This window comes from Arthrobotrys flagrans (assembly GCF_004000055.1).
Source record: "Arthrobotrys flagrans strain CBS H-5679 chromosome Unknown unitig_15, whole genome shotgun sequence".
In the NCBI taxonomy this organism is placed as follows: domain Eukaryota; kingdom Fungi; phylum Ascomycota; class Orbiliomycetes; order Orbiliales; family Orbiliaceae; genus Arthrobotrys; species Arthrobotrys flagrans.
Genome location: NW_027137545.1, coordinates 2,563,303 through 2,590,911, shown reverse-complemented (window position 1 = coordinate 2,590,911; position 27,609 = coordinate 2,563,303). Strand labels below are relative to the sequence as shown.

General features: G+C 45.4%; 7 protein-coding genes across 7 annotated transcripts; 4 read left to right on the top strand and 3 right to left on the bottom strand.

Moving 5' to 3' along the window:
* Positions 1-1,970: 1,970 nt before the first annotated feature.
* Positions 1,971-6,351, bottom strand: DFL_000659 (uncharacterized protein; the record flags this gene model as incomplete). Its single annotated transcript, XM_067636042.1, has 9 exons — positions 1,971-1,977; positions 2,472-2,589; positions 2,644-2,785; positions 2,836-3,644; positions 3,694-4,216; positions 4,266-4,451; positions 4,498-6,152; positions 6,212-6,256; positions 6,318-6,351. The coding sequence occupies 9 exons, from the start codon at positions 6,349-6,351 to the stop codon at positions 1,971-1,973; spliced, it is 3,519 nt and encodes a 1,172-aa protein (XP_067495205.1).
* Positions 6,352-8,300: 1,949 nt separating this feature from the next.
* On the bottom strand, positions 8,301-9,323 carry DFL_000658 (uncharacterized protein; the record flags this gene model as incomplete). Its single annotated transcript, XM_067636031.1, has 1 exon — positions 8,301-9,323. The coding sequence occupies one exon, from the start codon at positions 9,321-9,323 to the stop codon at positions 8,301-8,303; it is 1,023 nt and encodes a 340-aa protein (XP_067495204.1).
* Positions 9,324-10,388: 1,065 nt separating this feature from the next.
* DFL_000657 (uncharacterized protein) lies at positions 10,389-11,075 on the top strand (the record flags this gene model as incomplete). Its single annotated transcript, XM_067636020.1, has 1 exon — positions 10,389-11,075. The coding sequence occupies one exon, from the start codon at positions 10,389-10,391 to the stop codon at positions 11,073-11,075; it is 687 nt and encodes a 228-aa protein (XP_067495203.1).
* Positions 11,076-13,367: 2,292 nt separating this feature from the next.
* DFL_000656 (uncharacterized protein) lies at positions 13,368-13,915 on the top strand (the record flags this gene model as incomplete). The annotated part of the gene is made up of 2 exons (XM_067636009.1): positions 13,368-13,507; positions 13,570-13,915. The coding sequence occupies 2 exons, from the start codon at positions 13,368-13,370 to the stop codon at positions 13,913-13,915; spliced, it is 486 nt and encodes a 161-aa protein (XP_067495202.1).
* Positions 13,916-14,613: 698 nt separating this feature from the next.
* Positions 14,614-16,323, top strand: DFL_000655 (uncharacterized protein; the record flags this gene model as incomplete). Its single annotated transcript, XM_067635998.1, has 5 exons — positions 14,614-14,817; positions 14,922-15,288; positions 15,352-15,698; positions 15,759-16,214; positions 16,285-16,323. 5 exons carry the CDS (start codon positions 14,614-14,616, stop codon positions 16,321-16,323), a joined length of 1,413 nt encoding a protein of 470 aa, XP_067495201.1.
* Positions 16,324-17,255: 932 nt separating this feature from the next.
* On the bottom strand, positions 17,256-18,747 carry DFL_000654 (uncharacterized protein; the record flags this gene model as incomplete). Its single annotated transcript, XM_067635987.1, has 5 exons — positions 17,256-17,310; positions 17,379-17,713; positions 17,775-18,211; positions 18,292-18,397; positions 18,475-18,747. The coding sequence occupies 5 exons, from the start codon at positions 18,745-18,747 to the stop codon at positions 17,256-17,258; spliced, it is 1,206 nt and encodes a 401-aa protein (XP_067495200.1).
* A 4,686-nt stretch (positions 18,748-23,433) lies between these two features.
* DFL_000653 (uncharacterized protein) lies at positions 23,434-25,784 on the top strand (the record flags this gene model as incomplete). Its single annotated transcript, XM_067635974.1, has 3 exons — positions 23,434-23,875; positions 23,941-24,983; positions 25,044-25,784. The coding sequence occupies 3 exons, from the start codon at positions 23,434-23,436 to the stop codon at positions 25,782-25,784; spliced, it is 2,226 nt and encodes a 741-aa protein (XP_067495199.1).
* Between the last annotated feature and the right edge of the window lie 1,825 nt (positions 25,785-27,609).

Below are 27,609 nucleotides of genomic sequence, written 5' to 3'. Positions count from 1 at the left end.
TCGCAAAATATTTAGCTATAAAAGTGCCCGCCAACAAAAAGCAAAACGTCACCTTAAATTCTGACAGATCTTCGAAGGTCTCCAAAGTAGTCCAATTTACCCCACGCCCCTGCGTCAGCCCTGATTGTGACGATGTCGGGTGCGGCTTTAATCCCTATGCGGCTGGGCACCACAATTACTAGGGTCCTGGTAAGACCATTGACACTACCAAACCCATTACCGTCGTCACTCAATTCCTCACCTATGACAGCACATCCAACACAGAACTAGCTACCATCCGTCGAAAATATATACAAAATGGTCAAGTAATAGCTAGTGCCTCTACTGGTGGTGATATCATCGATGGGGATCAATTTCTATCTGTGAGAACGATGGTGGGTTTGTAACTATGATTAAATCATTCCAACATGGTATAGTACTCGTTTTCAGTATCTGGAATGACCTGTCGACAATATGAATTGGTTGGATAGCGGGGATAATGGACCTTGTGGTCCCTGGAAGGATCGTGCAAATTATGGGAATGCCAATGTTATCTTTTCTAAGATTCGATATGGGGAGATTGATTCGACAATTGATAACGGCCCTATCACTTTGACAACGAGGACCACTACAACTACCACTACGACTAGTTAGTAATCACTTTCTATATATATACGTTTTCGATCCTTTTCAGTTAATTGACAACCACTCGTGGTACGGCTAGAGTCAACGACCCAGGCCCGCTCACTCAAACTCATTGGGGGCAGTGGATGGCCAGGCCCCACAGTATGCGAGGGTACATATACTTGCTATACTCATAACGCGTACTACGGACAATGCTTGTAAATATGAAGCTTATGGTTCAGCTATTTTGTTTCATGGAGCGAATGAGGGTAGTCGTAGTAGTCGTAGAATTGTATTGGGGCTACAATATGACAATTTCAACACCTTTAATGCCCTCCAGCAAGGGACAATATCCAAGATAGAACTTTTGTAATAATAAACCAATATTTGACAAAAGCCTTAAACATTATATATAAATGAATTGAATATTCTAGTAAAGTCCTGTTTTTCTTTCTGTATTTTCTGTTATTGAAATAGAATTTAATTTAACGTTTGTTAAAGATAACTTTTTTGGATATCTTTACAAAAGGGTATAAGTTTGTAAAGCCCAGTATATCTTGTCGAATAGTACGATTTTGAGATAATTTCAATATCCTTGTTAATGCCGTATATATATAAAAGTATCTCTGAAAGAGGCACAAGGGAATCACACGTCGAACTGGGTCAAAGGGTTCCAGCCATAGCTTAGAGAAGTCCGAAAAATGGAATTTTCATAATTGTTTATGTTCAGTCTGCTAAGGTAACAACATTAATGAAAGTTATGAAAAGAAAGGAGTAGTAGAAGTAGGTAAGCATCACTTTTTTTTAGTTCATTTTCTCAAAGTTCCCCCTGTCGTTCTCATGCATTCTATCATATTCTGGATGAAACCCTTCAAAAAGTAATAAAACAACAATTGCATGTTAATCCCAACTGCAACCCCGGACCCCGGATCCTTCTCGTTCAAGATGGCTACCGGCCGTTCTAAGGCGTCATGGCGCTCGTTGCCGACCTGAGCGGGTAGGTCCGGAATGACCAAATGAGGAATCTAAGCGGTTAGGCATGAAGATCTCTGGTAGCTGGTCTTCAGGTAGGCAAGCCGTGCGCGGCGAGCCACACCTTCGCAAGCCGTAAAACATCGAACACTCAGGACTGGTGAGTTCAATCCTTCCCAAGTTCCGGCCATTGAGATTCTGAAATTGGTGGTGGGGGTGGTAAATTCACCGTTGGTGCCGAGGCTGATGTAGCTTGCGCTGCCGTGGTCTCGACGCCCCGGCCGTTTAAGCAATGATTCCCAGTGCTCTTGTTCCCGCCAGTGACTCCAGGGCGTTTATGAGGATGTTGTTGTCGATGTGAAAAATCACCGTTTCCACGGCCTCGGAAGGTTAGGTTACGTCCTGTGCGATTATTATAATTGAAACCGCCACCGCGGCCACGATGAAAAGTCAGCTGGTTGTTACATTGATTTCTGCCTCTGCTTCTAAGGTTTCCGCGTGGGCAAGGATTTCGGTACTGCTGTACGAACCCCTTGCCCCTTGCCCTACCACGATACTGTTGAGGGGTATGTACGTGCTGTGGCCGACCCTGAGAATTTGTGGTGATGGATTGGCTCCCGTTGAAGGGATAGAAATCCACATTATTCTCATGGCAACGTCTAAAGGGGGCTTTGTGGTTCTGCAAAGGCGCTGGACGGTCCTGGGTGCCGGCGCTCAGTTGAATCTGCTCTTTCCCATAATCCTTCGTCTGTTGAACTGAAGGCTTGGCGGGCAAGAGCGAACATGTAGGTTTCTGACTCAATACGCATGATGGGGAGTTCGGGGACTTCTCATCAATTGATGGTGGGTTGAATGCACTTTCGCCTTTTTGCGGGTGGTTTGGGTTCGAGTCGTACCAATTAAAATCTCCAAGTTGAAGTCTTTTTCCACGCGAGACCCCGCCTTTATCGCCGTATTTAACGTTTGCGCCGTACTTTATATTTGCGCCGCCGACATTATTTAATCGTTGGGGTTCTTGGGAATTAGTTAAAACTCGTCCACTATGCATTAAGGTAGAGAAGCGCATACCAAGGGGAGCAGTATCTTCCTCCATGCGTTCGTAATGGAGAACACGATCTTTGATACGTTGGCGCTCCTCACGCTCTTGCTCCTGTTTGCTCTTCATGGCTACGGCGAAAGTAGAGTCGGACGGCAACTCGATGTCGCGGGTCTATGAACACATTTAGCTACGCCCTTGATAATGGCTTAGAGCTTACTTACTTGTTGTTTGTTCCCTCTCTTCGTGAGCAACGAAAATTTCATGATTCCCGGCCGTTGGGGTGGTAAATGAACCTCCTCGTCCTCTTCCTCCAGCATGCTCATAGTAATAGCACCGGTAGGAGGAGCAGTCGGAATCACAATACTCTTCTTGATAGGCAAAGGAACATCGAAGACGGTTTTCCTTTCAAATTTACGGCTCTCCAAACTCTCCGCCATAAGCTTCGCAAATTCCCTGTCGAAGTCGGCCTCTGCCTCCGGATCTCTATACTCCTGGGGCCGTGAATAAACGAGACCATCGTCGTCCATATCTCCGGATTCGGATGATTCATCTGCGCTATCGGACTCCTCATCTTCGTTGACACCTGTTTCATTATTGTCATCCTTACCCATCACCTCAGCTTCTAGGTCCATCTCGTCGTCCGAAAGTTTGATGTCGTCATCTTCGCCGTCGCTAGCAGCTGCGTCCTCTGTTGAACTAGAATCATCGTCGGCGGCTTCAGCAGGGCCATAGATCTTAGCTGTGGCCTCCTGGAAGGCCTTTCCGGCTTCTTCAAGTGACGTGTGGAGAATCCAATTCGGCCGGACAAGTTGGAACGTATCTTGAATCATGAACTCGATATCCATCGGAATGCGTTCTTTTAGGTGAATATAATACTGGAAAAATGCAAGAAAGAAATCAAGTTTCTTCTTTGAGGAGCCTCTGTCGAAACATTCTCCACAAGTATCGAGCAGGGTGCATACAAGGCGAATACGAAAGTGGTTATCCGGGGGATCGAGAGGATTATACATACCAGGCCGTGGGGTGCCATCTGCCTTGAGGTTAGATTGTGATTATAATAGGCTTCAGGGGGAGCTTACTGTATCCGAAACTAAGAATCAAATACAAAGTATCAAAAATGACGGGACTATCAATCATATTGTAATTGTATAAGTCTCCGAGGTATCTGATACTGGCGATTCTTCTCTGGTTCATTCTGTAATCATTTTCCTCAAGGCCAACTCGGATATTTTCTAGAACACCATCCACAACTCGAATGCCAAAGTCTTGGTGATATCGGAACAATCCGAACACAACTATGGCAATCAGGTAGATGTTGCTATACCGGACTTTCCAGATCTTTGTGCACACCTTGGACAACATATGAACGATGCTAGGATCCTCCCAGTGTAGTTTGCGAAGGGACTTTATTGTCTTGTTGTAATTCTTTTTGTTGAGATCGAGGTATATTAACTTGCGCACGTAGAGTTCGAATGGCGATCGTTCTTTTGCCACGATAGAGGGCCGCTGCGGTGGATTTACGTAATAGAAAGCGTTTTCAATCGAAATGCGGTCCTGTGGGCTAAGGTGGTGGGCATCTTTCTTCCGTTGAAGTGTTTCGAGCTAGGGATTGTTAACACTAAGATAAAACATGCATTGAAGGAGACCTTACAAAAGTAATCATGCGCGGTTGAGTGGCAGCATTTCGAAGTAGATATCGCCCGCACCCCTCTAAGAGAATACAGATAATGTCGATATTCATCTTGGAAAAGTCGTCCAATGCAACTTTGAAGCAGTGGAAAATCACATGTTCAGGAACAAGACCAAATTTAGTCATTTCTGAGAAGTATTTCGCATTCTAAATGGTCAGCAATGATCAGTCGTGATAGAAGACATGAACTTACTTGTGTTCGGATGGCAGTTAATTGTTCTTTTTCCTTGCGTTTCTGAAGACTTCTGAATTCTTTATCCAGATAAGTGACCATAGCGGACGAAACATCGGTAAGCCCAGCCTTAGATAAAGAGGCGATGAGACGGGAATAGTACGGCAGGAGATCAGATCTTCCTCTTGGAATATCCTCGAGGACTTTGATAAGCCTGTTGCGGGACGCCTTCGAGTTCAAGAAACAGAAGTCGTAGGCGAAATTATCGATCAATTCGCGATTCGTCAGCTCCGGAAGGCGGATCAAGAGTGCATCGACCTGGGCACCAACTGTTTTGTTGGCTATAGTTGTGTCCCTTTCGATAGAGTCGTTCAAATCCAGGTCGCCTACTTTAGCTGCCAAGTTTTCTTCGCCAGCCTCAGGAACATCCGATTTGGACGTCTCATCTTCTTTCTTATCGGCAGCAGATGCCTTTCGGCCCTCGTCTAGCAGAACAGATGGTACACGAGCACGAAGGTCGATGAGATCCTCGTAAAGTCGGCGCTGGTCGTCATCCTCCCACATTCCATTCCCAGCGGCTTCTTCCCCCTTTTTAAACATACTTCCAGATTCGCGAATCATACCCTCACCAGTTTCCTTAGCCTCGTCCTCATCAGTAAGGTCAGGCATCTCCAGCCCTAGAACCTCGGATACAACTTGAGCACTCGCAACTAGTTTTTCATGGGCTTTTGTTGCTCTTTCAAATGCCTGTTGTCGATCCTCGAAGACTTCTCCTGAGCGAACGTACGCCTCTGAGTTTCTCTTGGCTTGTTGTTGAAGCCTTCGGTGTTCGCTGTAGATGTATTTACTGACACCGGAAAAGTATGTAGATAAGACGTTGCGGAATCTAACCTGAACTGTGGGGTCAGCGAGGGGCTGGTCTGCTAGATCGGTCGTCCCATTGCCATTGACATGATCTCCGTCTAGCGGTTGAGAATCTTCGGCACCCTTATCATCTCCTGTCTTACGACCCGTTGTTCTCGCTTTTACACCTAAAACATCCCAGGCAAAAGTCTTAACGAAAAGAACCACGAGCGGCAAGTTGACACCCTCGCGATCGCGGGAGAGTATGTCCTTCAACGCCTCCAAAGGTAACGGCTCATCATCTCCGGACCTTGCTATAGTCGCGGCAGATTGCTTCTTAGAGTTGTCGGCGGACTTCCCTCCCGTAGTCGCAGTTGTACTATCGTCCGGATTGATTGCATCGTCCAAAGTCCGAATGACACCTACGAGCCAAAGCTCCGTCGCTACGCGTAGGAGTAGTCTTTGCCGAGCTAACCTCGTTGTCTCTTCCTTCTCTCTTTGATCCGCTGGCAGATTTCGTAATTGCTCTTTTCCTGGCGTGCTCAAACCTTTCGCGATATTCCAGACCACGAAAGGTGTGAAGGCTTTACCGAAACGTTGGTGTAAGGCGCTAACAACCTCGACGGCCGTGCTTATTTCGGCTATCTTGACCTTTAAAAGGCCCTCCGAGACCGCAGATATGACCTCCGGCAAATACTTTTCCAATGAAACCGTCGCGATGTCTTTAAGTAACGAAGCAGTGTTGTCTGGTGTGAGGGATGTACGGAACTTCTTGATAACAGCCGTGTTTTTCTTGAATGATGTATCCAGTGGCGGGTTAACGGCAAATACGCCTATGGATGGGTTAGCGAAGGAGCATCAATATATTTTCTGGAGGTGCCTGCATTCCCACCAGTTTTTCCTTCCCATATATCTTGGTTGAGTTTCCTCAATTCGCCTATTTATCCGTCGGTTAGCCACAGAAACTGTACAACATGCAGGTTCTGAGGTTACTATACATTTCCTAGAACGCGTATCAGTCGTTGACGACATGATTGCTTTTATCTTCCTCTCCTTTTATCGTAGAATCCAGTTTGTTAGAGTTGTATTGAGAATGCCACGATCGTTCGGCGCTAGGTCGGGCGATCGTGTATGATGGAGCTAGTGGGACCCGTCGTTAGCTACAAGTTACGTTCCGAGCAACGCTGGTTAAAGCCGGGTTGAGATGAATAAAGAAAAGTAGTACCGAATATCGCTTTCAGATCTTGACATTCTTTAGATTTGGATAAATCTTGAAAGCTGAAGCTAAGCGCTTGATATCGCACTTAGCAATCAAGCCAGATAAGACCTCGTCTTAACTAGTGTCTAATAATAGAGTAGTAATTGTCGGGTGGATGTTATTTTGACCTTAGCCGTGGAAAAACTTCAATCCCGGTCAGGACAGTGAAGCTTACAGAAAGATCCAGCGGATGATGTAAGTCGCTCATGAAGTTGGTCGCGATGACGACAATGCAGCGGGAGAGTCGATGGAGGTTGGTGGTTCGGTCAAGGAGGCTTCCCGAAGTGGGATTTCTGTCGGCCCACAGAAACCCCACCAAAAGGGCTGTCGCTCAGTTACTCCGGTCTCAGCGACTAACCCGGGCAACACTAAAAACAGGGACAAACGGAGCAATTCAGCCGATATTCTTAGGCAAACACTAAGCCATCTACATTTTGTATGCAAGTTCATCATGTACTGATATAAGACCTCTTGAACGATGGTAGTTCTAGGATTTATCTCAAAACTCCATCGGTCAACTTATCAGTTTACAATCCTCCCTAAATCTTATACTCTCTACCCTGTTACACTTTCTACATACAACTTATTCAAAACCGACAGTACCGAAAACCTACCAGATACAGTATCGTGGGATAACACCGCAGACGCAAATCCTTAGTTCTATTCGTTATAATATTATTTCATTTCACCGATTTCTTAGACGATACGCCATTTTATACCAAGAAAGGACTTTGCAGTTGTGCTATAGCCCTAGATAAAGATATATTCTTCGATAGAATCCTAGAATGAGGAAATAAATGCAAAAAGATAGCATAAAAAACAAAGTGTGTCTTTCCCCGCTCTTACAGAGCCAAAGCAGCTAGATATATCTAAATGATATAATCATCCATCTCGACATCTACTAACCCGCCTACCAAAAAGAATCTCGGCCATTACTGTTTTCTTTTGCCACGATTGCAAATGTTTTTGTAAACTTAATGTAAATAAGTCTAAGAACTCATATAGCGTATGAATAAAGGGAAGGAAAATTATATGGAATTTTACTCGCCCATCATGTTAATAGACACAAGGTAGTCTAGAGGTAGACACAAGGAAACCACATGGTACAAGCCAATCATAACTTCCATGATTGGACATATAAGATCCAACTTCCATAGCAATGTTGCGGCCAGCCCTGTTCCTATGAGCGTGCTGAGACACATATGAAAGATATATGTAGAAATTATGGAAGTTTGATCTCTATTTTTAAGCGACTGTTGTGATTCCTTCCTCATGTAAAGGTATATAGGTATCTAAATATCTGTATAGTATCTATCTCTCCGCTATAACAAGATCAATTAAGATGCCGGATTAAGAACCCCGCTCGAGGCGCTAGAGCCATTGGCAACAGATTGAGGGTCAAATCTTTCCGCACCTCGATACGTATATCCCGTTCACCTTCAGCCATCAACCTTCAGCCAAACCTTCTAATACGCTTATCACCATTCACCTATGCCTCTTTTTCGACCAGATCAGAAATTACTCTTTTAACGTGGGTCCACTTATCACCCCAAGACATAATCTTATATAATCCAAGCTGTATGAAGTCATTGTCTACATGTATCCCATCCTATCATCTATAGAAAGGGATTCTACTTACATCGTCAAAAGCAAATATCCACCTCGTGAGACCTCAATGGTATTTAATGCTATACATTATTCTAAACAAGTTTGGTATATACAATTAATTTACAGATAGCTTCTGGCATAAATCCGTATACTCTGGTTGGATACGATTACGACGTCTCCTGAGATATACCAGCCTTGCCACAACCACTATAAGTGCCAACGAAACCAAAGCCCCTAACCCCAGCGCTATCCTCTTATGATAGTCCGCCACAAAGTTCAAGACTTGCCCATCCAATCCGTGCCATGACCTTCCAGCTACATGGCCAACCAACGTTCTAATAAAGCGATCGTCTATAACGGCGACTCTATGATTCGCTCCTCGGACCGCCGCATACTCTAAAGCAGCAGCTGTCACCATCATTGGTCCTGTAGACCAGAATACTCGGAGATACGGTAATACAATCTGGTTGGAATTCAACCCACTTCGTCGTTTGGCTTCATCGAGTGCCCATCGTAGGAACGGCGATTCTTTTTCCGCCATGAAGAAGTGGTTACTTACCCCCCTGGTTCCAGCGGTAGGGGCAAATATAGCTTGCATACCAAGGTTCTGCAAACATTGAAGTTCTTTGACTGCTCTGGGGTAGACATCCAGATCGGCATATACTCCGCCCTCTGCATGAACAACCACCAATCTAGCCAGATCAGCTCGTTGGATACTGTGTGGATAACCCTCATAAGTCGATAGTAGCGAAGGATATTTGACTTTAATAAGTTCATGGATATCGTCGTCGGTCCAGAGTTTTATTGTATAATTCTTCGGTTGATATATCCCCTTCCACGACCTGTACGATGGATCCTTGGCGTATTCGCTGATGTTGGAGGTCTTCCAAATCTGATGTATGATATTGGGAATTCCGGGGTTATTAGTCGAACGAGAAGCATCGAGGTGCTTAAGGGTGGGCTTGTGTCGGTGACAAGACCTTAGGGCGTCTAACGGCTCCGATAAATCGCTGGCAAATATTAGGTCGTACAAGAAGAATATTTGATAAATAACAAAACCCGCAATAAAAATGGACCCGATTATCGCCAATAACTTTGGGCTTGCAATTGCAGTTCTTGTTCCAGATAGAGGGAACATTGAGAAAATGAGGTGGCACCGGGCCTTAAAGAGTGAAAATTTAATCGACTGGAATTCGAAAGAAAGAAAATCGTCGGTATCGTGAGATGCAGAGCTCGGGTATCAGTTCCGATTTGTTTCAAAGACGAATGTATTTCATCTCGTAAAATTATAAATACGTAAATTGATAAGAATATTGGCCGTTATCGATCGAGTATATATACATATACGATTAATTTGCCATAAAATAAGAGAATAAAAAGATCGGGCCCGCCGGTGATATTGAAAACTGTGTAGCTGCGTCTCCTCGTATTAACTTTCACTTGGGGCGAGATACAACAATATATATAAATACAGGGAGGAAAACTAAGACATCTGCCAACATTCACCAAGGTCGGCTAAGAGGAATACTAGTAGGAGCAAGATTCTCTTGCTCAGACCTGCATGGTTACACATGCCGTCTAAGCCCTCGAATACACCCCTGAGGGTCTCTAGTCAGCAACTGGCATTCAATAAAAGGCTTTCCTCGCTGTCAAGTCTAACTGGAATAAGTGGCATCGAGCCTAATTTTTGGTGTTGAAACATCCGAAGCTCTTCGCGTGCGGTTTCCATTCGCAGAGCGAACAGCCACAGCATATGAAACGGCGCGCGCGCCTCCGCGTTGCTGTCTTGCCCCGGATTGTGCAATTCTAAAACCACAAGATTACTTGGTTGTGTATTTTCGGAGGTCTAGTGCAAAATGGAATATGAGATCTGAGGATTTCGATCATAGTTAGCTAACCTAAGATTCCAGTTCGTATTTCATTAATATTAATCATGTTTTATTTGCCCCAAATATCTAGATCTTGCTTTCCCAAAAATCCGAATCCAAGATTACGGTGACCGCGCTGTCGCTCCGGTCGGCCGCTCAGATTAAGCGCAGAGGAAATGCAAACACACCACTTCAACCAAATAAAAACATTCTATAGAAAGTTGGAAAAGGTTCTCATGATCTCGGTGTGAAGATAACTTCACAATCGAATTTCCTTGCTTGAGTTCCAAGAATAACAAAGTTACCTTTGCATTGGAGCCCAATTGCTCAAGATCATGAGAACACAGGACCGACCTCCAGGATCGGAGTTAGTAGCTGCTCGGCGGTATAAATCCGTTCAAGAATATACAACATTAACCAACACAAGCAGCCTACGGTCAGCCGAGAGTGCTGCAGAACACTATACCAAGGAGAATCTCTCTCCGTCTTTTCTATTCCCAATACGTAATATAATTTTCTGTTGTATCAAAGGAGGCTCAAACGACTATGGCGTTATTACCGGATCCATCTTAGGGACCGTAGATACCAGTAGACCATTTATTAACGCATTTTCGAAATTTTCAGCGAGGTATCCGGAAGCATCGACTAATGATTCATTCACTACCGCATACACCTATTGTACCGGCGAGTCAGACGCAGATCCCAAGAGTCACATCATTTTCTCTTCCGCGATCACTGGAACTGATGACCCTAGGGATGCTCTCCTCATAGGATACAACGATGTTTTTGACATTGTTGATCCAGCACTGGTTCTTCAGCCGTATTTTGACGGCACGATTCCTAATCCTATCATAAATGCCACTACAAGGAATGGAGCCGTCAAGGCCGCTGCAGATATATTCAACCTCAGCCAGCCTGCAGGAACCAGATATACTATGGGAGCATTCGCTATCTACCCCGATCTCAAGTTATTGAAAAACTCTCCGAAGCATCTGGAAGGAAGAAACTACTACCGAGATTAGGACCAAGTCCAGATTCATTGCTTTCTAGCCTATCGGGGAAAAGTGGTCGGCGGCCAGTGCAGTAAGGGGTGGTAACTCCTTCGGAATTACGAGTCCACTAGTTATTGTATGGATCCAACGGCGTTGGGACTCGGTCGTTGACGATGCAGTAATGATTGCATATAAGGATAGGGTTCGCACTCAGGGTGAACAAACCGCCAGAGTTGCTGGGAAACTTGCGAGGTTCAGACACCTTAACTATGGTGGCCATAATCAAGATATTATCCCGCATTTCGGAATGGCTAGCACATTCAGGATGCAGCTTAATAAGGTTCGCTATGATCCTCTTACCGTCTTTTGGAAGGCTAGTACCAGGAGGGTTCAAGATCCCAAGATTCTAAGCATGCCCACCGGTTGGATGGTATCAATATTAATATAATATCTATTAGCCGCACTACGTATGGTGCGTGTACATTAGCATTGTATTTCTTCGGAGCATACGTAATCCAAGGAATAATTTTCCATACTGGCTAGTCTTGGCTCTAGAATACTCTTCATAGATACTTATGCTTAATTTTCAGGCTAGAGAGTCGTAGTTATGTGTTGTCCTGGCTTAAGTGAGCTGGTGTAAAATATATGGTAACACAGGCAGAGATGCTGGCGAAGCTCTCGACATGGTTCTCATACATATATACCAGGCTTGCGGTCCTGAATTGGAATGAGGACACACATAAGCAACGAAACGGCAAAACACGACTCGCACATTCTTTAACCTTTTCACATTCACCATACAGCAACGATGGCGCCAATAACTAGTCTACCAACCGAGATGTTGGAAGAGATCCTGAGCTATCTTCCTATGAGCTTTACTACTACATCGGTTCACGTATTGTAACTAACAACCAATCATTCTAAGGCACCCTTCTCCAGCTCCGGGGGACTTCATTCCTGCTGTCTTGTTAGCAAGAAATTCAACAAACCAGCAACCCGCCTGTTGTATCAACACGTTGTGCTTAAGGTTGATATCAGCGGCTTTGCAAAACCCACTGTAGAGTTGTTAAACCGAGATCATCTATCTCATCAATACATACGAAAAAATCTCCATTGTTAGAACTACATCGTATTTGGGTGCAAAAACTCCTCCCGATGCACTAAAGAAGGCTGCCTTTCAATTCGGCTTTTCTCTTAAGGAGTTAGACCCGAGGTGCTTGCTCTCTATCAAGTAAATACTACCCTTATCGAAGTTTTTAAGCAAGTTGCAAAAGGTTCTAGTGTTATTAACAGCAGGACCGTTATCATAGTTCTGAATCTTTGGAGGTTCTGCAAGCTGTACTATCCCCAGATATTGCCAAGATCAAAGCTCTAAGGCCTGTTTTAGTTAAGGAACTCGACAGGGCACCCCCATCCTTGTATCGAAAAGTGGAAACACTGGCTTTGGAATGTGCGCGGGATAACCAATACATCCGATTCATAGCTGCATATCGGATTTTGCAGCGAAATCAGCGACAAGTAAAGTCGCTGAGCCTGCAAAATTTCATGTCCCCGAAGAACCGACCTGGATGCTTGGGACCACTTAACCTTGAAAATCTAGAGCATCTTAGGTCGGCTTCTGCTAAGGCAGGTCCAACCTCGATCAATCTTTCATTCCTTGGAGTTAACTCAAAAAACTCGAGTTGCTGTATTATCCCGTCACAATTACGCAGGAGCAGATGGAACAGTTCCGCAATCTCACAGAGTTGACAATCGCAAGAAAGATTTCGGGATTGGGGCAAAGGTCTTTTAAAAGAGTGTTGAAACTCCTACTTCTCCAGCTCCCAATACCGTTGAAATCTTTGTGCTTGATCGTCGATAGAACGGGTACCAATGACCTCTCACCTTACCCAGCCAAAGAAGTTCTCCAAAGACATTCTGAACGGTTAGAACGACTCTGGCTCCTGTGTACTAGCAAGGCGAGCTGACATACCCAATGCGAACGCCAACCTAGCACCCACAACGGATACCGTATGCCCTCAGAGAGAAATATGTGTAGTCGTTACTGTTGCGAAGGTATGACTGGGACGATAGGCCTTCCCATTCGCTCAGACAACGAATCCCTTCTAGATTTAAAGTTCTTATCAGAGTTCCCGAAACTCAGGCATCTCGTGGTTCCGGTCGAAGAACCAAAAACGTGGACTTCTTGGGCACCATCAGTCAGTGAAATTCTTATCCATCAAACGTGCCCTTTAACAATTCAGAGGAAAGACTAACATACTCCTGCTTTCTTTTACAGTTCACCAACCTGAGGTCTTTTTACCACCTCAACATTGCTGAATCATGCTGTTCCGATTTGCTTCTAGAAACAAGCTCTTTCGCCAAGGCTGGATAAACTGGTTTCTCTTGCCATACCACCAACATCGTGATGGCTTTGCCGATTTGAACCTTCGAGTCGTCGCCTTTCGACATCCAATCACGATGTGGGGGAATCTGTCGGGCCTGCACCAGTACCGGGACAGACAGGATACACCGCCCATTTCAGAGACCCTGATCGTCCGGACTACTTTTCAACCAAGGCTAATACCTCAGAGGTCGTTCGCCATCATTTCCCAGAAACCTGGGAGTTCTTCCAGGGGTACAATGCTCAGGAGAATCAGAGTTATGTTTGGCCGAAAGAGGACACAAACGTTGCTCAGGGTGTTTTCGAAGACGAGGACGAACTGGAAAATCTCATGGTCAGAAGGGAAACTGAGTATCGGGACCAGGATCTAGTGTATGTATGCCCTTGCGTGATGAAGCGACAAGCTCAGAGTATCGATTCTGCGGCGGGGACTGAACTCACCGATACCTTTAAATCATCCACTGTTGCGGTGCAAGACACTGGCTAAGCGATTCAAGCTGACGAATCCCAGCTAGTCGACACGCAAACCCGAAAACCCTTTTTTTCGTCCGAGGTACCAGCACTACAGATAGTTAGCTTCTTCATGAGCTACCTCGGAGTCAAGAAAACAATTCGACATCCGCCAGCGAGAAAAACGGGATTACATTAGCCCCGACTGGCCGTCAGCTGGCTCGTCTTTATCCGTGGCCGCATCGATTAATTCAAATGCAGTGTGGCCGCCCAGCCTGCAGACTAACGTCAAGTTTCGGTGCTAAGAAGCTGCTAAGAAAACACCTTGAAACAAGGGAAATTAACGTGCAGCCCGGCTGATTTTCGAGTTCCAGCCTGTCATTTGGACCCTAATTCTCAGGTTCATCACCATCCCGGCACTGCTGTTGGGGGTCCATTTTTGATCTTGCTGGCCTGTTCTGTTATCGATATCAACAGCAGTTAACAGCGGTTGTCCGTCCGCGTTCAGAATCTCACTTCAGGGTCAGCGTGCCATTACGTCGTCCTCAACACTTCTCATCATTTGTACGGGGCTCTGCAAACCAAGCTAAAAAAACACCGCCGCTTCTCGCTCCCACTCTCACTTCGGTGCAAGTCCCACGACCACCCCTCCACGGCCTCTCCCATCTCCGATCGCGCCTTCAAAATCTTAACCTCCGAGAACTCCTTTCCGTGCGGCTTTCGCACTACCTCATGATGTCGACGAGGAATCGCAGAGGAGTCAAATTCACCTCCCTGAAACCTACCGCTAATGGTTCAGGGACCGGCAACATCCGAAGAGAAAGTACTCCATCGGACCCGTCAGATCCAAACTCGCCTCTGGTAGACCTCGATGAGAATGATCCTGCCTACCAAGACTGGGTGGATGGCGACAAAGACCCCGCTGCTGCCACGGATGCTGTATGTAGAGACGGAACCATAACTGCCCCAAAGGCCATCCCTGCCTGCGTCTCCAAAGTTTTTACCCCAGGTTCCTGATATTAAATCTTCAAATCTTCGCTTAGGTACCCGCAGCAGCTACGGAATACGAAAAGAAGAAGCAGAATTTCGTAGTACGGACAATATGGACGCTTGTCATGATCGCCGTCTTTTTCATCCTCCTTTTCAGTGGGCATTTATACCTGGTCGCTGTCGTTACCGCTGTCCAAATCATCACCTTCAAGGAAGTTATCGCAATATCCAGTGTCCCTGCCAAGGAAAAGAACATGCACTTCACAAAAGCCTTGAACTGGTACTTTTTGGTAACAACAATATACTACCTTTACGGTGAAAGCGTTATTTATTACTTCAAGCATATTGTCGTAGTCGATGCCTTACTCCTGCCGATGGCGAGCCACCACAGGTTCATTAGCTTTATGCTATACATGCTGGGTATGCATGTGATGATATACATGGCCCCCGCCACCGGCATATGCTAAGTGACATTCTCTACAGGTTTCGTGTTTTTTGTCGGCTCCCTCCGTCGTGGACACTACCGTTTCCAGTTCACCCAGTTCGCATGGACCCACATGGCCCTCTACCTCGTGGTCGTTCAGGCCCATTTTACCATCAACAACATCTTTGAAGGTCTCATCTGGTTCTTCCTACCGACTTCTATGATCATCACCAATGATATCTGGGCATACATCTGTGGTATATCGTTTGGCAGGACTCAACTGATCAAACTTTCGCCAAAGAAGACGGTGGAAGGCTTTGTTGGAGCATGGATCTGTACCATGATATATGGACTTGCTGTTACCCGAATTCTGGTGCCATACAAGTATTTCATTTGTCCCGTCAGGGTATGTCATAACGCGAGATCAGATTGACTTTGCTAGACTGCTGACTATTTTCCGGTTTAGAATCTCGGAGCCAACATCTGGACCGGTCTAGAATGCACGCCAAACCCCGTATTCATCCCACACACCTACACCCTACCTCTCCCGCTCCAACCAATCCTTGGTGATACTTTCACCGGCGCCCCAATCTACTTCCACGTTCTTTTGATGGCTACATTCGCTTCTCTCATCGCTCCATTCGGGGGTTTCTTCGCTAGCGGTCTCAAGAGAACTTTCAAGATCAAAGACTTCGGCGATACCATCCCTGGGCATGGTGGAATCACGGATCGTATGGATTGCCAATTTATCATGGGATTTTTCAGCAATCTGTACTACCAGAGTTTCATCGCGACGAATAAGGCCGTCACTGTTGGTGGTGTATTGCAGAGCGTTATTGGAAACCTAAATCCTCAGGAACAAGTCGAAGTTGTTCTAGGTCTGCAGAAATACCTGGCTGGACAGGGACTTGTCGACCAACAGGTACGATATTTGAACCTGGTGCATATTTTATTCCTGGTGTTTATTCATTAACTATTCGTCTATTTTGCAGATTGTACAATGCTGGAACGACGCACTAAAGAGCCAGTGAGCTCGCTATCTCTATCTTTATCTTCACCGACAAAAGTCAGAGCTTTGCGGGAAAGGTCACGATACCACCTTTCATGCTTTCCAAAACACCCTGGGGCGTTAACGAACTTTATGACGCATTATTGAGTTCTTATCAAAATCCAAACCGTTTGGGATATTCGTTATTAATATGGTATTGCATTGATGAAAAAATTCGTTGTAGTTTGGAACTATCCGGGCGATAAGATGATGAAAAAACTATCGTCGGATACTGCTTTGGGCGAGCTGAAATCAAATAGAGAGGCACAGGTAAGGTGCGGTGTCCAGGGTATAGAAAAGTTTGTAGCGGGATCGATTATGGGCAGTGTATATTGAACAATGGGTTTCTTTTCTCCTCCTTTTTCTTTTACTCTATCTTCTATCACCCCCGTTCCATTTTTGTTTTTTTAAAGTTGTTCTCTGAATATTACATTCTATTCAAAGACAATACCTAATGATCCTGAATTAACATTCCTATTAACATCCCTAATTATTAATCCTCCCAACTGACATTTGTCAAAAGACTTTGCCTAACGCTTCTAGAATATAACTGCTTTGAATAGCCTAAAGGTAAAATCAGATGGAAGTTACTCGGTATCGGAGGGATACATTGCTGTTAGCATTTGAGAACTGGGCGAGGCCTGCAAGCGTGGAAGCCGAATTGTTGGGACGTTGAGCGAGCGGCATTGCCGTCTGCCGAATTGGCAAACACAATTTTATCCACGTGACACTATGATAAATTACAACAGAGCCAACGCAGGGGATCTATATATTCTCGAAGCTGCTATTTAGATGCTATGATTCCAATATATACAATTCTTCCATCTAATACGATGGCTAGGTCCCTATGGTATGTACACTTCTCATAGAAAACTCTTTTCATCTTCCATCAACACACAGGTCAGATTATTAGATCTAAACCAATGGGGGGTTGGCGTTCTTGATCAACATTTCAATGTACTCCTCATGCCTACAATTCAAAGAAATTATGAAATTAGCCTACAAGCCTTCATCCAATCGTTATAGGAGAGAACTTACCAATCACCGGCCTCGGGGCTTGGGACAAAAGCATCCTCACTCCGACAGGTCGCATCAAACCTTGCGGCATTCTCATTACTGGTTCCATCACTTTCGCCGGGTGGCTTAACCCAAACAATAGCGTCGACATTGCAGTCGTCAGTCTTAATGGTGGGCCTGGTACCAATACCTGCTCCGTCGATGTTGCACCAGTTGATGCTCTGGCTGCGGATGCCGGATACGCCAGCACGGCCTTGATCGACGATGAACTTGGTTGGGAGGTTGTTGTTAATAAGGTACGGAGTAAGAGACTTGAAGAAACGCCATTCGTTCCAATTGGAGTTATCGGGGCCGAGCTACAATGACGGTGTTTAGCTTAATTCATATTTACGCAAATTGGAACCAGGGGAGACTTACACCATAAATCGGGTCAGGAGTAGTAGAGTTGTAAGCATTATACCCACTAACATTGCTAACAAAACCCCTAAACTTATTAGTCCTCTGCCCAGCCCACTGCTTAACTTCCGCAAACAGTTTAGCAGTAGGCTGCAAATTCGCCGGCCACCCAAGCCAATTCGAATGTCCGATATCCAAGTACACCGCAACATTCTTATCCTGAAGTTGACTGATAGCATATGCAACACCAGCTTTGTAGATAGCGGAAGCTTGGGCACATGCTGGGATATGCATGTTGGTAACGAGATTTGCAAGACTGTCCGGTTCGAGGACGATGACGTAGCGGAGGGAGTTGTATTTTCGGATTAGGGCGACGATGGGGTCGATGTACTCGGATTTGTAGATGTTGAGAGCGTTGGGACCGAGGGGGATTTCTCCGGCCGAGGCGAGGGCGGCACCTTTTGAAGGGGTTGTTAACTTTGGTATTTTATAGGGACCAGGTCTGGGTACAAGACAAGGCAAATTGTAATTTACTTACAATCGCGGCCAGGAAGGTTGTATATGACCAATGGGATAGTTCTTTGCTCCCAGTTGGCATCCTGGTCAGCTTTGGCATCCAAGAGCTGTGGCTCTAGATATGAAATCTTTACTCCGCCATCATATCAGCACCCGGCGCTTCTACTACTGAACACAAAGCCTATAGCAAAGCACGGAACCGTACATCATAAATAGAACTCAACCAAATAAAGGTAGGAGTCTTTTGCAAGATCTTTGCGGCCGCAACACCCGCAGCATCACCTTTAGCCTCGAAAGCGGCAATGGTTTGGCGCAGCTTGGTGGCATAACGGTAGTTCGCGTAGACTGTGACATCCTTGAATGGGTTGTCGTGGTTGCATCTGTCTTGATTGTTACCGCTTCTGGTGGAAAGAAGGGGACCGGCGAGGGCCGGGGCGGCCAAAAGGGAGGCTGTGGCGTAAGTGAGGAGACCGCGCATTTTGGAAGTTGTTTCGGGATTGAGTCTGTTAAGATCTATGGATTGGCTTCAAATGATCGGTTTGCGACGAGGAAGGAAAGGAAGAATAGGCCATTTTCAGGCCTATTTATACCTTTGGAATGTGAGATATTACATTGGTACTGCTAGCTAGAGGGGTTAATTACCATGTCCACAGGGGTAACCGGCGTATAGATATCGATGTGAGCACTTTTAGAGTAAACCAATCCCATGAATTCAATGACTCGACTTTATCACGATATGGCCTCATTTACCAACCACTGGCGCATCTAACTCTATGCATACGCTGCTGTAAGCATGCCTCGGCACATCCATTCCTTTCTAACGTGGGGTATACATTATAAATCTTACGGATAACTTACATGTCGACATTCGAAAGTCCAGGATAGCATCCGGATGTGCATGATACAAAGCCGCAAGAGTGGTATTCTACATCAAGATCCCAGTTAGAAATACAACTATTGCCTAACTTCCCAGGTTCTTTTTCTTAGGGCTAGGCTGAGTACATCCCTGATCTTTGGAATATATATTATAGTTCGTTTATGCTAAGATCGATTTTACCGAGATGTTTTTATATCCAAAAGTCGGGATCTGAGCACGGGCATTATGGGATCTGGAATTGCTTGGTACTTATTCCGGAGGCTGAATTTAGAATCCAGGGGTTGGCAATTGGGATGGGGTGCGATAATGTTTATCCGGTTGGATCGGAGTAAGTTGGTGGGTGCCGCATAGCTCGTATTGTATGTATACCTAGAAGATGTTATACACTATCGGCGAATCGAATAGAGATGCCGTGTAACATTAAGAGATATATCGAGCTCCTTTTATGCCAATATTATATAGATGCAAAGATAATATGAATATGCAATCTTACTGTTGTTGATAGAATGTGCGTTGAGTTCCCTATCAATTGTTGCAATGCCCTTCGCGAGGCAACTTTAGCCAAAGCCTGATATATCCAAGCGACACTCAGCACAAGCCAACCGTTAACCGTCAAGTCCGTGAAGCGATTTCACAAGACTCACCAAGCTTTGAAAAAGTGGGGCTGAAGATGCTCGAGAGAAAGGTTAATTGACATGTCCGATCGATCTGCTTTCTTTCCAATTATACAACCGGAAGCCATGTGCTTCGACCGGGGAGACTGGGTATAGATTACTGCGGTGGCCTGCTAGGCGCAGGGGTGTACAGCCTCGTTCAACTAGGTTATCGACTGAGGGTTTGTAATGATTTTCGGATAGTAAAGCCGCCTGACCGTCGGGACCCGCTTTATGTGTTTTTCTAGAAGGCGATAAATATTCTAGAAAATAATATTTACGTACGTGGTCAATGAATGCCTGCGGACCTTGGCGCGGGAATGGAATAATAAATGAGCGGTGTATAGGAAGTGATGAGCAAATATTGCGAATATCCCGCCAGGGCTTCGGAATCCCAGGACGGCGATTTTGAAAAGCCCATTTACACCATTCGGCAATATGCCAACCATAGCATTATCTTGTGCTTAAGACTTAGGGTCTAGAACTGAAATGCGGTACGTTTAAGTATGAGGGGTCATGCGGGGTTTGTGATTGGCGCAATTGGCCAGCATATTGGTTAAAATGGGCGGGAATGATGAAGGACAAAGATACTGTCCAAAAATTAGTATTCGGCGCTCAACAGACTTACGGCCGCATATATATTGTTGTTGCTTCAATTCCGAAACTACCATCTCGCTAGATTAATCTCTACATATAATAGGAACGAATTCAACAGTCTCGGTCTCGTACAAAACTGTTACTACAGGCGCAAATGTGTCGGTTGCTTTCCGTTGTCGCCATGTCCATTCGCCAGGGCGGTCTCGTACCCAGACTCTACGAGTGGTCACCGCTAGACCCATAAGTTGAGGATTGTTCTCGGTATGATTGATTGATCTATTCCTCGCTGGTTATATTATCAAAACGCACTTTTACTCAATAAATTATTACGGAATACTCCTTCCAAAATGAATTACTAAACCGAATCTTAGACTGATAAAAGTTGTGTGTAGGTAGGCCCGCTACTAGACGCCGTTACTTCCTCCTTGCAAGTAAGCGTTTGATCAATTGAAGATCTTGGGCTAGGTTAGTACGAATCAACTTCATCACATGCACATTCCGCCCTCCTATACGCCTATTCTATATATAATCTACTCGCAGTATACGAGATTTCGAAGTACCTGTGGCTTTTTTCTCATGAACTCGTTGATTATTTCATCTTAAAACTTCCCGGAAAAGGAAGTCGATAAATCCCGCCCGTTCTGAAATATTTAGGGAGGCAAGTGTTTTGAAGCATGCATGTAGGTATATGTACTTTGCCGCCTACACACATCTATGCATCTCCAAATCATTTCATCGGTTGTCCCATGCCGTCTAGCAAACAACAAGAGAAGTGTCTTCACAATTGGCCAATCGAACGATCAAAAGGCTTGGTAAGCAGAATTTGAAACTGTGAAACGACCCACCAACGATCGAGATAAATTGAACGTGACTGATAACTTTGGCTAAATTTAGGAAATCGTGCAAATTTATAAAATCATAAGCAAACCCAAGATTTTCCGGGAAAGCTTTGTTCTAGTTTCGCCAATATATAAACAAAATATATTTAATGATTCGTAGGTCGGCGCTACACGGGTAAACGACATAATGCATACTTTAGCAATCCCTTTGCAGTTTATCTGGGGTTCCGTGATTATAACTTCCGCCTTTGCTCAAATTGAGCTGGTTCCAGATTGCGCTATGAGTACACCCAGAAAATAAATTTTCAATTTCGTCCATATCCGCCGCTTTGTGGTCTCGCTTCAGCCCTTAGGAATCGATTTACCGAATCCAAACTGATACATGAGACCTCCGATAGACTGTATTGTCCACTTGATAGACGTTACGACCTGCAGAACTCTCGTCGATATTCCATGCCAATGCCAGATCTCGAGGAATGAATCTTTTGTGGAGCTTTCCCCTTGTGTCGATACTAGCTGTTCAAACATAGAATACAATGAAACAGCTTCCGCGATCCAGAAAATCTGTAGTGACGTAGGGGTTTCAATATCTATTCCTCCCTTAAGTAAAACCTCCAGCACACCCAGTACCCCGCCGTTACCAAGCCAAATTTCATTGAGTCCGGCCTCCGAATCAACTACGGCTTCACTTAGCAGCCCCACTCCTCCTTTTGTGACGCCTGCGTCCGAGGCCAGCAGCTCCCAATCATCCACTATGCATAGCTCCTCCGAAGCGATTTCAACGGAAGTATTTCCTACCCAACTGCATTCTGACCCCGGCACTGCATCAAACAATACACCCACTACAAATCCAATATCAAACGGAAGCTCTGTAGCTGCTGGGGTTATCGCCGGGGTGACAGTCGGGATAGGGGTGCTTTTTATATCATTGATGATATGTTTATATATAATATATAGACTGAAGACTCAGAAACGGAGGATAGCCGCGATTCCAGTGGCCAATGAAGAGTCCGGCAGGGTTGAACGATGGGGTGGGATTGGACCGGATAACGATGCACCTGGGCAGCTTGACACCGGACGAAGAGGCCGATAGCTAAGGCTGGTGCATGGCCTCGGGTAATTGGTGGATGCTAGGAATGATTGGGGTATGTTTTATAACAAAGATACCTTTTGTTCCGAGGAAAAGCAAGACCCCTCTATAAAGTATGAATGTCAAGATCTTACCAAATTTAAGAACTGGGGGACCTGAGCTGCTGCAGGAGGGCATTCTTAGTACTGTAAACTCCGGAAATGTCGCGCCGCCATGGCATTATGTAACGAACTTCTAGATCCGTAGATTTTCCTTCGAGATATACTCTTAATTGAACATTAGACAACTACTATTAATTGACAAGAATGTGTTTATTGTTGCAACTAACTCATTCGATATGACTTCCCCGCTCCTCACATGAGCACACCCTTTATCAGTATTCATACGCAGGGCTTAATCTCGATAAGGGTAATTGATTTGGATCTCAGAACTATTTATAGGAACTGTGTTTCTGCTGTTGCATTCTTCGAAGTGTCCAAAACAGGAAAATCAGAATCGGCAAACGCGGTGTAACCAAAACTTAGCATAACTTGGCACCACCGCGGTATGTGGGCGGCATATCACGGTGGCAGGAATAAGCTCAGTTCCAAGCTGCGAAATGGAGCCCGCTGACCGGTTCCATCACTTTATTCCCTGCTGCACAACCATACCAGCGAGATACATCCGGGGTCCGACAAGAATCCGAAAGCCTAGCCTGGAAACCCTCGTTTTGTTGGTGAGCGGACCGATGCCGTGGGGCGAAATAGAAAATCCATGTTTCGAAGTTCGCCACATGACAAACCGCCCAGCGAAAGGACTGAGCTCTTACCTAACGCATACCATCACATACCTCCGCCATGCATTAGAAAGGACTTTTTTACAAAAGGACTACGATTCGGTAATATCCACGGAGAAAAGATTACCTGTATAAAAGATCTCGATTTTCCCGGATCTTTTTGATGGGAGAAAGATCAAGTCTCATCCTCTTCGCGGGGTAGCTTCAAGCCTCGTCGATGTCGGCTGTTTGTCGACAGATTCTTACCAGTATTAATACCACACTACAATACAGAGTATTCGGGGCTTAGATCTCTCTTCGTCTCAGTAGAATAGCTCTAGTGCTTCTGTCACGATGAGCAGGTCTAGTTCAAAGTCGCGGTCGACTTCGGTTCCAGCCAGTCCCCAAGACAGACCAACCTTCCCTCGAGAACCAGACCTTTACACCTCTCTCCTCTCCCGGCTCACCGATTCCCATAATCCTGAGGAACAAGTACGGGACAATGGCACGTTTTCTGCTGCGTCGTCTGCTGCCGCTCCAACTCTCTCCCGAGCTATCTCTTCCTTTGGCGCCATTCCCACGGCCCGGCTCGATGATGATGGATCATCGGTTATGAGTGAGGATATAGGTTCCACCAATGGCCGGAAACGACAGCAGAAGTTTACAACTGCAGAGTTGGCGCGACAAAGTGGTGTCAAACATCCACGGTTGATGTACATGAGCTATTATATACCAGCCATCAAGTGGATTCCGCACTATGACTTGAAATATCTCGCTGGGGATGTTATCGCAGGGAGTAAGTTCCTAATCCACATTTAAAGAATCATGCAGAGAGGATGCTAACGATAATATTGAATATAGTAACTCTGTCTTCCATATATATTCCCATGGCTCTATCACTCGCTTCTAACCTTGCCCACGTTCCACCCGTGCAGGGTTTATATTCCTTTGCCATAGTTCCGGTTATATACGCTCTTCTTGGTTCTTGTCCTCAGATGGTGACAGGTCCGGAAGCAGCCGGTTCGCTTCTTGTCGGTGAAGCTGTCCGTCAAGCGATCAACTCTGGCATGCAAGGCGAAGATGACGATACCAAAAACGCTATAATAGCCGGTATTGTGACTTCAATCACAGGAATAATAGCACTTATGGCTGGTGTTGTACGTCTAGGATTCCTAGATAGCGTGCTGAGCAGGGCTCTTCTTCGAGGCTTCATTTCCGCTGTCGGATTCGTCATCACGGTCGACCAATTGATTTCCGAGCTGGGTCTCCTCGCCCTCGCGAAGGAACAAGGCGTAACCCACGCTTCTTCTCTCACAAAAATGGATTTCTTGTTTAGAAATACCTCAAATATCCATGTACCCACCGCCGTTGTCAGTCTGGTAGCTCTATCGATCATTCTCACTGTCAAGAAATTCCGGGCAAAGGTCCAGAAGAGGCATAATTGGGTTGTATTTATCCCGGATAGGTTCTTGGTTGTTACAATTGCGACCGTTCTTGCTGCAAAACTGGACTGGGAAGCTAAAGGCATTGAGATCCTGGGCGATGTTTCATCTGGAAGTTTCCAAATGAGGTTCCCGTTCAAGCAGGAGAACTTACCTAAGATTCGGGAGGCGTTGCCTACTGCTTTCTTAATTAGCGTTCTTGGGTTCTTCGAGAGTGTGGTTGCTGCCAAGAGTTTAGGTAGCCCTGTCGATGCAAATATCAGTTCGAATCGAGAGTTGGTGGCTCTGGGTGTTGGGAATATATTGGCTGGATTTGGTTGTGGTCTTCCAGCTTTTGGTGGTTACGGGAGGAGCAAGCTCAATAAGTCGACTGGTGGCAGGACTGGAATGAGTAGTGTCGTTCTTTCTTCGATCACCATCATATCTATTTGGTTTGTGTTGCCCTACTTCAAGTATATTCCGGTAAGTCTTCAAGGTTCACCATGTAGCCTTCGAGAGGTGCTAACAGCTAAAACCTTACAGAGATGCGTCCTATCTTCTATGATTACATCCGTCGCGTTTTCCCTCCTCGAAGAAGCGCCAGAAGATATCCGCTTCTTCGCCAAAATCCGCTCGGCCAATGATCTTCTCATGATGTTGATCGTCTTTTCTCTCACAATCACCTACTCTCTCGAACTCGGAATCGCAGCAGGCGTCGGCCTATCTGTCGTTCAAATTCTTCAACATGCTACCAGGGCACGAATCATGATTCTAGGACGGGTACCGGATACCACCCCGCCTGTGTTCAAAAGTGCAGAGGACTTCCCACAGGAAATAGTACAGATCGAGGGTTGCTTGATTGTTAAAATTCCCGAACCCTTGACATTTGCCAACGCAGGAGATCTTCAGAATCGGTTAAGGAGACTTGAAATTTACGGTAGTACAATTGCTCATCCGTCATTGCCACGGTTGAGAAGCGATGAGCATAATAGAAATGTTGTGTTTGATGTACACGGTATGACAAGCGTAGATGGAAGTGGTGCGCAGGTTTTGAAAGAGATTGTGGAAGGTTACCTAGAAAGGGATGTTAGGGTTTTCTTTGCTAGAGGTCCTAGGAGAGGTGGGGAGGTTTGGGAAAGAATGGTGAGGAGTGGGATTGTGGGACTTGTTGGTGAGAAGAAGGGATTCTTTGAACATGTTGCTGATGCTCTGAGAGCTATGGAAGGAGATGAACAGAATGGAAATGGAAACTGTGGTGGAGTGGAGAGGCCCGTTAGTGTGTGATATTAATAAGAGAAGGATTACGGCCGAAGAGTCTTGGAATTACAGCAAACGGTAGATATAAGACATACATTGGGTTTTTGTTGACACAGTGCTAGAGCATGGGCAGTGGTTAGATTGCACAGATTTTCGGGGTTACTGTATTTGTACGCTTTTACCGTTGGAGGGCGTTAAAAGATATCGGATTAACGGTTATACTGCATGCTAGCGTCTTCACAGGAGTTGTACCATGAATACACTAAATAATACATTTACCTAGAACCCTCTAAAAAAGAGCTTGACAAGCACCGACTGTGAGCTTTGGGCATGCCGGTGCCCAAACTCGATGTTGGCTATTTTTTATGTTTACAGATACTGAGTACTTAGCCGGGCAGTCAGTCTCCATGACCCCAAAATGTTAACTGACGGTGACCGGTAAACAGAGGGTATTCCCATTCGAGTTACTCAGCTACGAAATATGAATACATTTATAACACTAGCCAGGACAATGATCGCCACATACTCAGACACAGCGCGAGAACTCCGTGATTTACGATGAACGTTATAAACTATCTACATAAATTTCATCAAAGATGGTACCCCAATATACCAATCGTCCTACAATACTTAGTCATTGACCTCAATCATCACGAATCGTCCAAACTATCACAACTAACTAGCCAGTTAACATGGCTTCTTTGAATTTCAGCGATCTTCCCTTGGATATCAAACTCGAAATCGCCGGCTCGCTCAGTTCGGAGGCGGATCTCATAGTATTGTGTCAACCCTGTTCGGAGCTTCGCTCGACGAAGTCCTTTACGGCAATTCGAAAATAGGTTTTCGATAATGAGACTGGGGGGAATTTAATTCCTGAACTTATCGGGATATGGAATTCGCTTCGCTTCAAACGTTGGCTATCGGCAGTGGTGTGTAAGGATTGCTTTCTTCGGTCTGGCCTACGCCTGGCCATTCGACAGATTTAGTCCACTTGCAATATAAATTATATATTAATGTATCCTAGCATTCACAGGACTCGAATAATGTCGGCCTGGAAAGCAGTCCGACGGGTGATTTTGAGCCTCACGGAAAGGAGTCGATGCTATCGCGCATACCCGAGATTTCTGAGCTCAGAAGGACAATTCGATGGTTTACATTGCAGTTCACTGAGTGCCTCTAACTCCGCTCAACTGCAAGATGCCAGCCACTCTTAGAGGCTTTAAAGCTCGTATACCCAGACGGTCAATTATGCGAAGGCTACCCTGCCCTAAAGGCTAAGTAACCAGGGTAAGCAAAGCTATCGCCCACGCCCCTTCTCCACAAATCAATGCAAAGGCAATCACCTCGCCTAAAACGTAGGCAGAAAGCTCCACTTTATGCAATTCGCTTCGGAGAGGGCGACAAAAAGGGCCTGGCTGACTACTTGCTTATCACTGGAACCTGTTTATGGTATTTGCTCGTGTGATGTGGGCTTTTCGCATAACGTAAAGTGACCAGTGACTTTTTGTCTCGTCACTCGTGGCTACCTAGCGCATCGATCCACCCCGCTTAAATTGACATGCATGCATGCTCCGACAAAACTTTAGCTGAATGGATCCAGGGGATCTGGTGGACTAGGTTTAAGATACATACCTCGTATTCATATCTCATGATACAGGCGAAAGCAACTTCGTCGGGTTTTGTTACCGAAGAAATATTGAATTCGATGTCTAACTAGCGGAATATGCACAACGTATACCCGGCCGAAAGGTTATACAACTACAAGGCACCTATAATGCCATGATAGCGGAACGGATCTTTATTCCCAACTAAGTCTATGAAACGCTAGCTAAAGACTCTTATCTATCAGACC